This window comes from Ptychodera flava, chromosome 7 (assembly GCF_041260155.1).
Source record: "Ptychodera flava strain L36383 chromosome 7, AS_Pfla_20210202, whole genome shotgun sequence".
Taxonomy (NCBI): Eukaryota; Metazoa; Hemichordata; class Enteropneusta; family Ptychoderidae; genus Ptychodera; species Ptychodera flava.
Window position 1 is genome coordinate 41,830,343 of NC_091934.1, and position 17,859 is coordinate 41,848,201.

A 17,859-nucleotide genomic window follows, 5' to 3' on the forward strand; every position below is an offset into this window, starting at 1 on the left:
TGTTAGGATATAGGTCGATAAATAATTATATCACTATTGGTATTTATTCTTATTCTTTAAGAAAATAAACGTTCGTAGTATTTTTGTAACATATGAGAAACTTTGCTCTTGCGCAATCTTGAAGTGGAGTAAAAGAAAAACTGTAAACAAAAACTCATAAAACGTAAAGATAACACGAAAAGATGACTTTTTATGTGAATTTTCAAATATTTTTTACTTTCGGTCGTTCAATATAAAATCCTAATGGCATGTGCTGCCGTTATTGAAAACCCCACCCATGTATATTAAAAAAACAAACAGGAAATAAACAGAATACAAAAAAAACACGATCCTTTGTTAGGTGTTTTCTTTACAAATAGGGGAGTTTTTATGATTATTCTTTTGCATATGATTTTCCTTGACATGGGGCCAACGTCTATGTTGTTGACCAATGTTAGATGTTTTTGGACGAATGTTTGAGCCATGTTGAGATATTCTTCCGTTAAAAGTGACACATTCGAGTGAGACATACAAGTGCACCATTCTATGAAAATAATCGCAATCATACCGATCCATAATCCGATAACACTAGGTCAAAATTTGCAAAACAATACTTATAAACCTAGACACAAAACAGCACAGAACAGACAGTAAATCACCGGTACACACAAAGCCAAATTCATGAAGAAAGAAAGAAACAATGACCTCTTGCCAAAAGATCAAGAAGTGATGTCGGTGTTTCGAAAGTATCCTCAAGTATGCAAATGATCTTACCGCTGGGATTCCGCATAGCTGTACTGATGACATCACAGTTACACTGATAAGAAGCGGAAGTCGATAATTTGGGTTGGTAAACAGACCACCAATGCCTACTTTCTGTTCTTTCGATTCCTCAACATGTTCGACAACGATTTCATCGACCACCTGACCTACCTCCGATAGTCCGTAATAACTTGTTGTAGCTATTAATAGGGAAGTGAAATTGCGGGCAATTCTGTGAGGGGAAATCAGGCCTGAATCATTTCATAAATTGAATAAACAACAAAATGGCAAGATTTAGAATAGTGCTGATCAGGGTTCGTTGCACATGTGCAAACTATACTAGAACGCCTTGAGAAAGAACTTTTGTCAGACTGGCTTGAAACTATGCAATACCGATAGCTTTGTATTACCGGTACTGGAACTATCATAATCGATGATGATGATGATGATGATGATGATGATGATGATGATAATGATGATGATGATGATGATGATGATGATGATGATGATGATGATGATGATGATGATGACGACGACGACGACGATGATGTGTCACGGAGGTAATTAATTCCTCCCAAACTCTTCAATATCTTACATTTAGGTTATTTCAGCCAAGGGTCGTTGGCAACGGTTAAATAGAAGCCCATTAAAACATCAGGATATCGATTACCATTTCAAAAAAATCAACTACAATTCTACTTGGATATAGATATTGGCATCGAATGTCAAAAATAATGCAAGAACACCAGATGTGCATCCTAACGACACACCAAAATGTGAATTCGTAGTAAAGAACAAGATGTTTGAATTCTACCACATAACAATACGGGTAGGTGATGACAACAATGTTTGTTATAGCTGGTATGATCAGTTCAGAGCAGACGTTAGATTTATGATTGAATGGATGTTTTTTTTGTAATTCATGCCTGTTATGTAGTCGAAGTCACACTTTTAAGGCAATGTTTAAAACTCAATGCTTCGACATTACGACCAATGCAAAGGGCGATTCATTGGAATGAACTTTCACATCACTGTAAAGTCGTTGCTTTACATGACGATCTCGAGTACCCCTTGGCTAGCCAAAAAGTACCAGAAGACGAAGGAGAAGCCGCCCTTCATTCATCTTAAGTGTATTTGATGGTGGTGGTGGTTGTGGTAGTGGTGGTGGTGATGATGATGATAACACAACGATAATTGTGATTGACGTTGTTCTTATAAACCTTTAATTGTACATGTTTGACAACTGTATTGGCAAATATGAGGACACCGGAGGACTGTAATCACTCTGTTAGAATTCACATTCTATGGGATTACCACAGCGTTCTCCTTTTCTCCAACAATTAAATTATATGAAACGAAATCTTCATAAGACCAACGAGTTGATTCACATTCACATTACCTCGCTTCGCTGATTTAAGGTTTCGATCTGTGATGATCAGCCAGCGTGGGCTGCCAGGACACGGAGGAAATATCAACAGATGCAGCAAAGAAAATAGTCCAGTCAATGACAGTAGAATATGCCAGTTATCCTCAGTATTCAGTGCAAAAATACCGAGAGCCTGCAATCAAGAGACATATTGGTTTAGAATTATATAACTTTGTCATGGCCATTCTGCTTATTCACAGATACAGACAGTCGTATAGAAGAACACTCACATAAATCTCTATCCCTCTCCCTCTATATTTCTACAAATGATATAATATTCTCTCTCTGTATTAATATATATATATATATATATATATATATATATATATATATATATATATATATATATATATATATAGAGAGAGAGAGAGAGAGAGAGAGAGAGAGAGAGAAGAGAGGGAGAGAGAGGGAGAGAGAGAGAGAGAGACTAATAATAAGCATTTCAGTGCTATTTTACATTGTAAGGTTGTTCCTCGTGTCACTCCAATTATTGCTCACACTATTTGGAAATATATCTGTAAAGATCCGATGGTTATCAAAAACTTCAAGTGTAATTTGCTATTTAGGTCATACAGCTTCAGAAGCGATTTAACATAAAACTAACCATGTAAAATCAGTTTGTTTATTTTTAAAGTTGGTCTATGGAAGATTGGCAAATACCTGTGCTAACATGATGCAAAATGCCAAAAACACACTTTGATTGCCAACAACCGCTCCTCTGTACTTGTTTGGAGAAATTTCTGACAGAAATAGCGGTGATAATCCCATGGTAATACCTGAAAAGAGATACGAAAGAATGTTGGAAGTTTTAAATTAGCAGACGGCGCCGTAGCAGTGAACCATACATTTTCTAATGTCGACCTTGTGTGTGTGTGTGTGTGTGTGTGTGTGTGTGAGAGAGAGAGAGAGAGAGAGAGAGAGAGAGAGAGAGAGAGAGAGAGAGAACAAAGTCGTCCATGAATGTTACATTTCTTTCGAAAATGAAGCAATTAAATAGTTTTGAATGTAATTAAAAGACCGTGCACAATATGATTTTGAAATCCTTCTTTTGTATACTATTTTATATCAAGACAAATGACCTGTACAGCCATAAACTTTGAGTATTTTAATCAAGATTACATCCATTCTTAAGAAATCGACACTACATACGTTTTATTGCGAGATTTCAGATTTTTCACCAGATTGACGACAAGGTATAGAGTAACTGTGACGTAACTTCGACGTCATCCACTCTATCAACCAATCAGTTTGAAGACTTACCAGAATAGACACCGCTCACAAAACGCCCCATGATGATTAGCTCAAAATTATTGGCAACTTTGCTGGACCCGTACATCAACCCGGCGCTGATCGAAAATAAGTTCGTAATCAACAGGGCATTCTTCCTGGAAGAAAATTGATTACACAACTTAATAATTGTTATAATGTTACAAGAGTTAGCTGTGACATCAAATATTTATGTAAATAAGGTTAACAATTACAAACGGACAAGATAAATAAGATATTTTCAATCCAGTGGGAGCTCAAAACCTACGGCCCCCAGTCACCTAGCGGAGAGGTCACAGACAAAACCGATCAGCCCGTCCCCAATCTCAAATAGATTGGTTCAATAACCGAGCTTACAGTTGTTTCAATTTTCTGACTGCGACCCGTCCACGCGCTGTAGAGTTCGTGAAGCACTCATGCTCGTACTCTCACTATCAAACAACGCGAACAAACTTTATGGAAGCAATAAATACATGGCTGAAACTGGGCAAAATACTTTTTTTGTCTTCCCTGCAACATTTAAATCGTTAAGTACATACTTAGTGTAGCTGTTTACAACGGCTCGTTAAGGTTTTGAAAACTTCTCAAATATTGTATTTGTTCAAGAATTAACGAACATGACAAATCTGCCCAAGTGGTAGTCAGCAGTTTATGATGAATTTGCTTCTGATTGATAACAAGAACTTTGCAAACAAAATGCCCGGACGTTACTTATCTTTTTGAGTTATTAACTAACAAGACGATCTTACGCTAGTATGTGCCTCGAAGGTGAATTCAGAAGACGTTAACGTTTGCTTAAATTTCCTCAAACAAACTTTCAACGCTTCTGTTTAAAAATCGAAAATAGAAATCGGGGTCACAGTGTAAATTTTGGTACTAGAGAAACAAATTGCCTAATATTTGCTGACGTTGAAATTCAAAATGGCTGCCTTCACTATGTAATGGAAAACTCTACGGGGAAAAAATAAAACCTTCGAAAAAGTAAGGCGGTGAAAATTTTGTTTACGTCCAGAGCTGTAAAATAAGTCCCCATAAGCGGGAGATCAGAAAAAGAATTGGATACATTTGGGAGTCCGAACATATGTCCCCATGGCGCTTTTTACCTTAAACAACGAACAAATCTCTAAGGTGTGAAATGTCATGTAGTTACAATACCCTTTCATTACTGATAAAATGTGACATTATTATGGATATGCATGAAAGGTTACAGTTTTTTGCCTTAATCATGGTGTCATGTTTTCGCATCCAAGGATAAACGAAATCAAACACGATGAAGTCTAGTTCATTTGAACTGAACATAGCGTGACGTCCTTACTCCAAGGGCAATTTGTGAGCAGTTATATATCTTTACGCCAGTAAAGGGTTCACTTTCACTCACACAAATGAATGGTATACACGGGCACAAAACAATGTAGTCCCAAAATCATCACAAATCATGTCTAATTTTATAAACCGAGACTCAATATGTGAGCTGAACCTTTGTGTACATTATCACTTTATTATCGACACCGGTGGTCAGGGTTATAGTCAAATGTATCTTAACCAACGTCTGTGCTTGTTTGTAGATTTTATAAGAACATCAGATTACTAACCGAAAATTTGCCGTGCATTTTGAATATCTTTAATTTTGTTTTACCGCGAACAGAAGTTATGTTCCTGTTTTTAACAGCCGTGTCTGATCAACAATTGGAAGATCACCTTTTGTCAATAAAGAATTTTAACTTGTCGAGTCAAGCAACACTTCTGGGACTTTACGCTTACCTTCCTAATATGTCGCCTGTCAAGGGCACAGCGATAGCACCGAGAGCGCCCCCTATCATATAAGACGCTGCTGTAGTTGCCCATAGCAAGTCCAGTGTTTGTTGAGATGCTTCTCCGTAGCGTCTTGTGTACGATTTGTTATAAAAATCCTGAATGTACTGAAATGTTCAGAAGATATGAACAAGCTAGTTACTGTGGAAACAACCAGAACAAAACGGCAGTGCAATTCTAGTATCACTTTTCAATGCAGCAAACACATTAGCATGCAACTCGTTTTGGGCACGTAAAAACGATGTTCTTGGTTTTGTAAATTGTCTTTTATATCAAATCAGACAGCTATTAATATCATAAAAGAATACTTAACATGCCATCATGCGCGAGTAGCAAATTTTGACACATGATTTATGCAATTCCGTCATCTAGATGACTCCCTCTGTTTCTGTCTGTCTGTCTGTCTGTCTGTCTGTCTGTCTGTCTGTCTGTCTTTGTTTCAATCAGTGACACGCTCACAATTTCTCTGTATCTGTCTGTCTGTCTCTGTCTGTCTGTCTGCCCCTCTCTCTACCTTCCCTCTCTGTCTCTCTCTGTCTCTCTGTCTCTGTCTCTCTCCTCCCCTCTCCCCCCGAATTTATGCGCTGTTGGTTGTCGATACACATAACCCAGCACTTTTTGATACTTACTTCATTGACGCGCAGGCAAATGTGGTCTAACAACTATTTGAAATTGTTGTACATTAATGTCTAATAATCGATTTTTGGCGTGATATCTTACTTTGGTGGGTGCTGCCAGGACACTGATGTTGTATCCAGCCTGACCAATACACAGAAAAGACACAACAACTGTAGCATACACTAACCAAGATGTCACGTGTATCTGAAAAAAAATTACAAAAACGAATCTTATATCCATAACAGTCATAATTCATGCACTTTTCTACAAATTCAAATTCTATTTAAAACAATGCATATAACTCACGATCATTACTTATATACCTAAATACATTTACCATCCAAGATATAATACAAACGTTTTTTAGGTTTGTTCATTTTACTCAACAAATTGAAAAAAAAATGTAAGCATAAAACGACATTCAAAATTATGGGCATACAAATTATTCTAGTGTAATGTTAAATTCCAAGATATTGAATATGACAGATTGAAATGTCTTCACCAAGACTAAGGTTAAAAAGACAAGTTAATGTGCAATGGCGGTAGAGGAATGGCTACGACTAAAACAACCATAAACGCAGTATAGCGATGCGTTTCCTTGAGCTATAGCGATTTGGCTTAAAGACTTCCTGGGCTACTGGTAATGAGTTTTTTCAATAAATATTCGCCCTAAAACCCTTCGAACACTCCCCATTGCAGTAGCGCACATATACGTGAGCGAAGCGACGAGGTCCGGAAAGCCAGGTTGCAGTTCTCAATCCGTGGTTCTCGCATAAGTGGATATGTGAAGTGTTTGCTAACACTGGGTTTATCTTTGTTCTTCATTGGAATTATTATCACCCAAATACATTTCATGTGAGATATAATTTAATAATAAGTAGGCCTTTAAACTATACTGACGAACATCTTGATCTTAAAGTGAAAAAAGGATGTAAGTACAATCTTTGTCATTCTCTAATTCTCTCAAGGTGTTGAAACGGTACACCAAATCCCAATTATATCTTATCGGCGTAAGAATTTGAAAGATTTTATAGTGGTTAAAGGAATATAACCAAATGCTTAAAATCTAAAATGATTTTGCTTATTTTCAGATGATATGGTTTGCAACTGATTACAGACCTTAGGTCTTAGACGACGTCACATGAGTGAGGATTACTGGAAAACTAAATGTTTGTCATATACATAGAACCATTCATTCTCATTCCGGATAAAAACTACTCTTCCGTGCGATGTTATTTCAATCTTTACGACCCTGATACAGTTTTTGCGGACCGAGGTTGTACGACGAACGGGCCCGAGCATGCTCGGGCCCTTACGCCGTACTACTTAGGATCGCAAAAACCATATAATGGTCGCAAAGGGTTAATCATATACGTTTTAGAATGGTAAATATGTAGTTAAAACTATTGTGCAAAGATAAATACTTTTAATTACATATCCTGGCTCACATGTACGTAAGAAATTGTTGTTGGTGTAGATTCTGACAGGGACTGTAAATACTGAAATCAGCTGACAAAAAACTTTGTACTGCTCACTAGTAAAACCTGAGCAAAGTGAAATCAAAAGATGAAATATTGTATAGAACAGTATACATTATACTCATAATATAGTCATTCGCCAGTGGGCTTTTTCTATTCATAAGGCTTAAAATGAAAAACACTTTTTCACTTTTTCTCAGGATTCAGTAGTTTTTATGAGGTAGTATATAACTTGATAATTTTTCCACGTGATTTAAAGAATATAGCTTCTCCTGCCCTTGTGCTGAAGTTCAGCGAGAGAGAGAGAGAGAGAGAGAGAGAGAGAGAGAGAGAGAGAGAGAGAGAGAGAGAGAGAGAGAGAGAGAGAGACCTGACTTTGTTACCGATCCTCCAAGATATATATATATATATATATATATATATATATATATATATATATATATATATATATATATATATATATATATATATATATATATATATATCAGCTCAGTAACACGTTTCGTGCTTTTCCGATTACTATATGGTGTTTGTACTGTGTCTGTGTGTCGTCTGCTCCACGAACACTGTGTTGCTCGGTCGCGCACAAGATTGTAACATCTAAGTCGGTTACTGTGACCAACTCTTTTGGGTTGAAAACGGTAGCTGACTGGTTTTGTGTGAGGCCTCTAGCAGCTAGGCGATGTTGCCGTGAGTGTGCGGGGGTTCGAATCCCGTTTGGGTTATGGTAAAATATATATATATATATATATATATATATATATATATATATATATATATATATATATATATATATATATATATATATATATATATATATATATTACACCTCACTCATTCAGCGTGCACTGCCATTGGTTAAACAAGACTCACGTGACATGTAAAAGAACGTGATGATGCCCTCTGCGAATGTGATGATGCCCTCTGCGAACTTGATGATGCCCTCTGCATTTGATATTACGTGGATGACGTTAGTTTACTTACTGCGCCACCTTTCTGCGCGTAACAATTTGTCGTTCGCTTGTAAGCCTACTTGCAGTTGGCAACTATGGCTGCAAAACGTCATGCAGAGCTGTCACCGGCACAGTTAGACGATATTTTGATGCAAGTAAACAGCAAACGAACGAAAATAGCAACAAGGAATGCAATTTCTGTGTTCAGCGACTATGCAAGCAACAAATTTGGATACGCCACTGAAGAGATCGGCAAACTTTCAGCGGCAACCCTAGACTTGGCACTGACAACATTTTACGCTGAGGTCCGGACTCATGCAGAAAGGCGAACTGTACTCGAAGAAGTTTGTTCGGTGTAATAAAAATAATAACACATGAGAGCTAGGGCAAGATCACGATTTTTTGCCAGTCCTCGGGCTGGTGGTCATGATCGAAATATTGATGATGCCCTCGCCTACGGCTCGGGCATCATCAATATTTCGATCATGACCACCATCCCTTGGGCAGGCAATAAATCGTGATCTTGCCCTCGCTCTCATGTGTTATTATTTAAATATATATATATATATATATATATATATATATATATATATATATATATATATATATACACACACACAGACACACACATGTATATATGTGTATATATACACAGAATTGTTAGCATTACTAATCAAACATGCAGACTGTTAGAATGTGTATATCTCACCATGATTGTGGACATGATTTACTTTTGAGCACTAATAAAACACAGTGGTCGCAAAAATGACTATTGTACCATTTAGGTAGAAGATAGAGTAAGTCAACAAGGTATCCCATATGCTTTGTGTTCTTGTGCCTGTCAGTCAATATGTATCGGAGGATCAAAGTTCATGTACAGTTAGTAAATCAAGGATTATATTAGTGAAATGACTACAAACTTCTTGCACAAATGACTTTTACAACATGTCAAAAAATGCCATGACAGTTTAGTACAGAGTCTGTAAATCACTTGATGCTTATCAAGCTTATGTTGTATCCAAATGCAACTTATAGGGATACATACATTCTATGTGTATTCCTTCTGACATTGAATAGAAAATAGTCATTTGACTTTCAAACATTAAAATGTTAAGAAATAGACACCCAAAGTGGCACTCCCGCTTTGTAACATTTTTAAAACAAAATTTAATGCCAACTGTCAATATTTGACGTGGCGACTAAGCGCGGATCGCGAGATATCGATAAAAAATGTCATTTCCCGAGCGTATTTTACACATCCCGAAGTTTTACGATTGTTTCTGATTATGACCTGAAATCCCCCGAAGGTTTGTTGTTGTGAGCTGATCGACGATATTCTAGAGAGTTCATAATAAGTTCGAATGACGCAATTAATTACCCCCACTGCGAAGACTTTGTATACGGCATTATGCCTTTACCTGAGTAAGTTTTTAAAAACTTCTCCTTAGTTTTTGTCGTTTTCATTATTCTCAATTAGTTGTATTATAATTTTAACCAATACCACATAAATATCAGTTTTACGTGTAAAATATTGGCCGCCTTTGATGACTACATTTTGTCGTCTGCCACACGGTTATGTGTGGTTTGATACATAGCGGCCGCCGCGTGGTATGCGTCTATGCATACCACGCGGCGGCCGCTATGTACCAACCGCACGTAACTGTGCTAGTCACCTATGCGAATTCTGGTGGAATGTGCTAGTCACCTATGCGAATTCTGGTGGAATCAGCAAAACTTGTTTTTCTTTTTTTCGCCAAGACAGTAAGACTCAGCTTTCCCCCACGGGCATGACCGATCACCGACGCGAGTGCTACTGTGGCGTACAGCAGCGTCAGCGTAGACTCGTACTCCATAGCTTAGTCGACAATGGCCCCATGCCGAACGTTCGATGTTCGGAAGCTGAATTTAGGTAGGCCACCTGAATTCAAACTTTTACTTTTTTGAGGACATGTTTTTATCGATATCTTGCGATCCGCCCGCAGTCGCCAAGTCAAATATCGACCGTGGGCATTAAAACAATGTGTTTGAAAAATGTTACCAAGTGGAAGTGCCACTTTATATTAGGCAAGGACATAAAAAATTGTTGATTAAAGTACATGTACTAACATACACTTGTATAACATATACTTCTGATATTTGACTCTCTAAGTAAGAATTTGACAACAGCAAAAGTCATGATCAGCTGCATGATGTAATTTTTCAGTGACATTGGAATTAGCGACAGTATTGTAATCCTAAAAAAATCTGCCGCAAGACTTGAAGGTCCTCTTTGTGTCAGCTTTGGAATCAGTATTGTACTGTAGTACTTCTGAATAATGTTCAAATGTCACCAATGAATGTAGACTTAGAACATGTGAAGAAAGATGTTGGAAACGATGGGCTTAATCTACTCATCAACAACGCTGGTATTACGACCAAAGGAGTGACATATGATAGTGTACAGGCTCCTAGTGTGATGGACGACCTTGCCACCGAAACTGTCGGCCCACTTCTTACAACCAGGGTCAGTCATGGGTTGCCTGCTAAAACATGATTTATTAATCTCACCTCTGTGGCCCCATTCTCCCTCAACAATACACCGTACATACGTCATCATAAATAACATTTAATACGATAAGAACCAGCGCTGCTGCTAGCATTAACAGTCAGCTACTACGTGTGACTGTTTCCTTTTTATCAAGGGTTTCTCACTACTGTGATTTTGCACCCTCAGGACAAAATGACACAGCATCACTTAATGTTCTACATGCTGTTAGAAAAAGTCAACACAGTTTCATCTATTTCCCCTATAAGTAAATGATGAGTGAGGTTTAATCTCTAGATGTGGTACTGGTGAGGTGATTGGTTCCTTAAAATTCATCCTATCAAGGATTGCATAAATCAGCGCCGTTTTTGAAACTCTATATTTCACAAATAGGGGCTTAAATAAATGTATCTGCAAAACGTGTGAATTAGGATTTTAGTTACGTAAATTGTACGCTAGGAATGACAGTGGAAACCAAGAGTTCTAACACAATGTTCTGATACAAAGTAAGACTAGAACGGAGTGTTCTTATGTATAATTTCATAACGAACGACTTTAGTTAGTATCATTAAAGTTGTATACATAACCATCCATGCCATGGCAAGACAGTTCCTCCTAAGTCTGATGGACTAAAATTCGTCATGTGAGGACGCTCTATATTATCTTAATGTTCATCATGCAGATTATGTATGGTACCATGAGGCATTAGAAACTGTTCAGTCTACCCCTTTCACATGCACATGCTCCCCCTCCCAACCAACCAACCAACCAACCAACCAACCAACCAACCAACCAACCAACCAACCAACCAACCAACAACCAATCAATCAATCAATCAAATTTATTAGTCCCCATGGACATGTCATACGCATGTCGTACATACATATGTCTTACATATGCACATCGTTTGTGTTTTGATCCGATCAAATATTGGTGCATGACAGCCATTTTGTTTCCTGTATTTGATGTCGGTGCGTCCCTTCAAATAACTTGTTTACAACTAGTGTATTACGAATTTTGACCTAGTATTATGGATTACGGATGGGCATGATTGCAATTATTTCGGTACATGAATTACTTCTTATGTCAAACATATTCACGTCGATTTGTTTTGTGATTGGATTCAAAATGGCCGCATGACGGCAGTTTTGTTACCTGTATTTGATGTCAATCCACATGGCCTCCAGGATCCGTTCATACAGATATCATAGACGTGCCTGAGCCAATTCTTTTAAAACTTGATACAAGGATAATACATTCGTATGCAGGTCTATACTTTAGTTTGGCATGCATAAGTAGTGCTAATTTGCATAATTAATGATAAGAACTCTTTTCTGGTGCAACTTTGCCAAGTTTGATGAAATTTTGTACAGATGTTGGTCTGACTTTTAATTTAATGAAACGTGGTGCAAATCTTCAGCATGTGTACAAAGACACTTAGCAGTATCGTCTTAATTAATCGCTAATTTGCATATTTGATGAACTTTCCTAAATAGTGGATTATGTCCACAAATCTGCATTACATTTTATGAAACGTGGTGCAAATGTTGATCTGTCAGTAGTGATATACTGTGTTAAGACATTTCAAACTATCACGCCAATAAATTGGTAACTTGCATATTTGATGAACTCTCATAGGTAGTGTGATATGTCAAATCTGATGAAAAGTGGTACACATCTTGATCTCTGCCAGTAACATAATGGCAGGCAAAGACATGTAGCAGTATTATTTTAGTCCATCATTTTAGTCCATCATCCAACGGGCGCTAGCCCATTTACAGGATTAGGTACCCATAACCCACTACCCTAATGGAGCACTGAGAAGTAAGGTGCCTTGCTCAAGGGCACAACACCGAGCTAGAGTCTCGAATTCACCGTCCTCCGACAGTGAATCCGCTACTCTGGATCTACCGGGACTTGAACCGGGTCTCGAACTCACCATCCTCCGATAGTGAGTCCGTTACCCTAACCACTGGTCCACGGTGCCTCCCACATCATGTCAATTAATTGCTTATTTACATATTTATTTACATATTTAATGAATTTCGTAATCAGGAATTTCGTAATTTCGTAATTAGGCTGATATGTCAAGAAATAGTTCAACAATTTCAGGAATCTTGATACAGATGTTGAGCTCACGTTGCTTGTCAGTGAATTAAAATATATATCCATGTCATGTCAATAAATTTTTAATTTGCATATTAAATGAACTTTCTTTATAAGAGTGATTTATCCAGAGGTACTGCATCAAATTTTATGAAACATGGTACTTTGTTGGTCTGTCAGTACTCTAGTACTTTGTGAAGATATAAAGAAGATCCATGTCAATTGATCACTAATTTGCATATTTGATGAACACTCATAATTAGTGTGACATCTAAACCTGCTGCATGAAACTTGACGAAACGTGGTACAGATGTTGGTCTTCCAGTTGTGTAATGACGTGCAATGAAGCAGTATAATGTCAATTTACTGCTGATTTGCATATTTAATAAATTTTCATAATTATGATATGTCAAGAAATGGTTCATCAAATTTCACGAATCTTGGTACAAATATTGAACTGACATTGTTTCAGCAGTGAATGAAGGCGTTTATCATTGTCATGTTGCCACAATTTGTAATTTGCATATTTAATGAAATTTCCTAATTAGAGTTATATGTCCAGAAATACTGCATCAAATTTGATGAAACTTGGTACAAATGTTGATCTCACAGTGCTGTAATACAACTCAGTGTCACTTAGTGGTATCGTTCAAATATATGGATAATTTTCATACATATTGCATTTTTTGTTTTAGGGTGAATGGCCAGAAGCACTGCAACAAATTTTGTGAAATGTAGTGGAGGTGATAATCTGTCAGTGTAATAATAATAAAAAATGTTTGGTAGCATCCTGTCGATTACTTACTAATTGACTTCTTTAATGACCTTTTGTAATTAGGGTGGAGCCTAGATTGATTTTACATTTTCACCGCCATGTAACTCATTCTCGGCTTTAAAGTCCCATCTGCATCGCAGCAATCACAGCCCCAATTAATTAAAAGGACTCTGTCCTCGCTGTCGGAGGACCTGTAATTAAATTAATGATTAACCAGTGGGGACAATGTCATCGACGATGACTTGTTTATTAGGTAATGGAAAAAAGTTGACGATTTTGAGGTTAAATTGTCAAGCCTTGAGAGATGTGAAGATAAAGGATGCGCCTTAAACTCACATTTGTTTTCATGTTATATTTATCAATTTTTTCATATTTCCATGTTTGCTTTTCAGACCAAACCGTAAGTTTCCTTGCCCTATTGCTTGCTTTACATATTTACAGTATAACAATCATGACGTCTGTATAGATGTTTGACACATGTGTGACCAAAGCTTTATTCGTACCAAATTTCAACTTTCTGAAAAAGACAACGGAGTAAACTTTGACCTTGTCTTTGTATGACATGTCATCAGGAGCTTAAACGTGTACTTGCCCTGTTATTGTAAAAGGTAGAGTTTTCCCCTATGTACAATCAGTTGATTTCATGCTGTACTGTGGAAGTTTCATTGAAAGTAAAATTTGTGGTGGTGATGTACAAGTAAAAGGAAACAATGAATGTCTGGTTTGGTGAAGGTTTCACTGGCCATAATCAAACATGACACTGTCTGTCTCTTCACTGTGACCAGCGCATGTGTAATACAAAACTCGGTCATGCCAAGAATCACAACAGGAAAAGTATTTTCTTTCGATTGTAAGTTTTTAAAAATCCAGTGACCCCCTAGTGCCTGTTAAAACGATGAAACCCATTCTAGGATCGCCAAGTTGACGTGATATTACCTCGGTACCCCAAAAACTAAATGATCCCTAATATTATGTTCTAGGCGTAGGGTTTCTCTGTTGAAAGGATTGTGCTTACAATCTTCTCCCTATCTATGTAATAACGTAAGACTACATTGTTGTCGTAACATGTAACCCCATCATATTAAACACGGATTCCATAATTGAACCGAACACGCAAAGTTCACAGACTATAGACACCTCATAGATCTGGAAAGAATATACACTGGCATCAACGCACGGTTTCACATACGGAAACCAGGAATTCATGGAATGTTCACGGTTCAGAAACTCTCTCCAATAACTTGCTCTTCTCACAGGTCAACCCCGTCAAAACAAAATACAAATTAGATTTGCTATAAACGAATTTTCACCTTACCTTTTGACACCAAATAAAATGCACTTTTTCTACCCAAAGCGATACAAATATTTTCATTTGTGTGTGATGTATTGCAGAAGACAGTTAAAGTGGTGCTGCAGGTTACCAACACATTCTTTCCAAAGGAATATCTAAAGTTTAGTTTGGCAGCAATGGTTTACTCGAACGATGAAGGGGTATGTATTTATGGTAAAAGCCTCAATTTTGGTATTATTTTATGATAAAAATTAATTTAAGTCAAAAACTTGATATTATTTTCTGAAATGTAATATTTAATTTGAAACAAGAGCATATGTAGAAAAAACGACTATTTCATTTTGCATTATCTATTCTCATTCTAAATGGCAGGGGTTGAAAGACTGACACTCAAAGAAATATGATAAGCAAAATTAAAATGCCTCTTTTTCAAATGCCTAAACTTTAATGCCAAATTAAATAATCATTTTGTTATAAGCAATTGAAGAACATAGTATGGAACTTTCAGAAAAGTTGACTCGGCCAGAGTTGAGTTGAATTCTTTTGAAATCTTGAAATTGAGAGAAAAGAGAAGGCAGGAAATCGGGTGATTTGCATGCATTTGCATTAATTTACACTTCTTCATCGCGCAACTTACGGCTGCTCGACAAGCTAAAAGGTGAGCCAAACCATTATTTTAACCTTGGGTTAACAAATTAATTAAAATTGAATGAAGTGATTTTGCGCAATATATATATACGCTGTTTCGTGCAGCATCCCTAACCAGCCATTGCTGGTGATATTGTAACACCGGGTAAGCCTAATTCACGTGCCACGTGCCAGGCGCCGCGTGCCGTGAGGCACAGTTCACAATGATAGGTGCATTTTCACTCTAATTCACTTTATCGATTCATCTCCACTGTTAAATAACATTTAATAGACGCCTTGTGTGTGCAAAAAGTAGTGACCTGCGATATGTGTGTTCACGAATTCAACATGTGCTGGCCGGTAAGGGACTGAAAAAAAATTATAGGGAGGGAGGGCGAATTTTTCAAAATGATGCTGAGAAAAGTGACTCTCCCCAATTGTTATGCCGTCCCTGTACATGCTATAGTCAACATCAATAATATTTTATTTGACAAATATTTACTAATTCATAATGTGACGCCTCATCCCACCAAATATGAAGGCTGTTGCACTAATATACTGGCAAATAAGTTAAATTCAGGTCAATGGTCATCCTGGTTACTTGATATTTTTGGTATACACTTTCCTCCTATGATGGCCGTCCAGCAAATATCAGACCTATAGCAATATTGGCTAGGTCAAATGTCATCCTGGTCGCTTGATATTTTAGCAGAAATCTTAGTTAACATAATCATCTCCGTCCAGTAAACTAGAGACCTGCACCTCTGTTAGCTAGGCTATAATTTATAGATGTGCATAATTAGTGAGGTACAGGATGATTTGATGGTCGAAGGTTGGTGTCTCATAACAGTCACACTTCGATAGACACCAGCCGTCTTTGACGACATAGAATAAGCCGCAGCTTTGTTGCAGAGAGAGGGGGATAGGGCAGGTCAAAGGTCATAAATTCTCAAAAATAATATTGTACAAATCTTCTTAATATTATCATGGCTTAAGATCTAGATATTTGAAATATAGCAACCTTACCATACAGTCTACAAAATAATGTACAGAATTTTGTTTGATCAATTTTTAAAGTTACAATTTTACGCGCAGTGTGATTTTTAAAAATACTGGCCCTCCCTCCCTATAATTTCTCTCGAGTCCCTTTCTGCATATGCCCCTTGATGTAGAATTCGTAACACACATTTGCTGGTCAATGGTTCATGCATTTAGAAGGCGGCGTTGAAGCCCGAATGTTGATTTATCTATGAAAATGAATCAATGAATTAAATATGAGTGTAAATGCACCTATTTCTAGCTTAACATGCTATCATGCACCGTGAACTTTGGCTCTGGGCTCGCGGCTTGCAGCACGCGGTACGTGGCACGTGAATTAGGCTTACCCTTTAACACCTTACCTTGTCCGCCATCGTTATCGCCGAAAAAGCGTTTTAAGGTAGCTTGCACTTGGTTTCCTCCCTATTGTAGACCGTCGTGCCCGACACGCGTCTTCTAAGTTTTGCCTAACCCGTTCGTTGAGCGCTAAAGAACCAAGATAGGCTTACACATGGACAAAGTAGGCCTGTACCTTCATCAAACTCAGTGATAAACACAGTAATACCGGTGCTCCGTCCCTGGAGGATGATGGTCTGCGTTTTAAATGAAGAACCTGTCCGGCAGTTACTAATCCTTGTCCCGATGTGTTTGGGCCTCTCCCTTCTGTCAGTCAAACTTTGTTTAATCTAAAGAATATAGGTCAGAGATACCGTCTATTCTTTATCAGTTGCTTTATTGTGGTGCTGCGTGTCACTGATATATGGAAACTTAGTAAAATTCTAAGCACCAATAATTGAATAGGTGAGGAAATTAAGCCAGTTTTTGACTTCAAACGATGATAATTATTCCATCGACGCGATCTGTGCCTGCCACTAAAGCGCATTTCACCGTGATAGCGGTTACGACTTGCGTTGAAGCTAGTTTGTACATGCACCGTCGCTTTTAAGAAGTTTTTTGCGGAGTTTAATAGATACGGTTGCTTCGGTACGAGCTATGACCTGTTCGACAATGGCTTTAATATTGACTTGTTTCATATGAATGATAAGAATATTTTGAAAACAAGGGTTCGAGATTTCTTTGTTTATATTAAGAGGTGGTTTTGGTGATATTAATATCTAGGTTCAGAAGGTTAAGTTTTGTCAAAATTGCCGAAAACAACGACGTTGAATTCCACGAGTGATGTCTTCAATGAAAGAGAGCCCCT

At 37.5% G+C, this 17,859-nt stretch overlaps 1 protein-coding gene and 1 long non-coding RNA gene across 2 annotated transcripts; both read right to left on the reverse strand.

Annotated features, from left to right (window-relative positions):
* Positions 1–334: 334 nt before the first annotated feature.
* On the reverse strand, positions 335–2,932 carry LOC139136247 (uncharacterized). The gene is made up of 3 exons (XR_011553168.1): positions 2,828–2,932; positions 2,141–2,300; positions 335–941 (listed from the first exon to the last, which is right to left on the reverse strand). It is a non-coding gene; the product is annotated as an uncharacterized lncRNA (long non-coding RNA).
* Positions 2,933–3,410: 478 nt separating this feature from the next.
* Positions 3,411–17,263, reverse strand: LOC139136512 (solute carrier family 2, facilitated glucose transporter member 9-like). Its single transcript, XM_070704237.1, has 4 exons — positions 17,018–17,263; positions 5,966–6,067; positions 5,195–5,352; positions 3,411–3,552 (listed from the first exon to the last, which is right to left on the reverse strand). The coding sequence occupies exons 1-4, from the start codon at positions 17,027–17,029 to the stop codon at positions 3,411–3,413; spliced, it is 414 nt and encodes a 137-aa protein (XP_070560338.1). The 5' UTR covers positions 17,030–17,263.
* Positions 17,264–17,859: the final 596 nt, after the last annotated feature.

Excerpts from the sequence above, each read along its gene's own strand:
- LOC139136512 (XM_070704237.1), bottom strand. Across the intron at positions 5,353-5,965 it reads TCCTGGCAGCACCCACCAAA|TACATTCAGGATTTTTATAA; the intron begins GTAAGATATCAC and ends TGAACATTTCAG. Across the intron at positions 3,553-5,194 it reads ACAGGCGACATATTAGGAAG|GAAGAATGCCCTGTTGATTA; the intron begins GTAAGCGTAAAG and ends ATTTTCTTCCAG.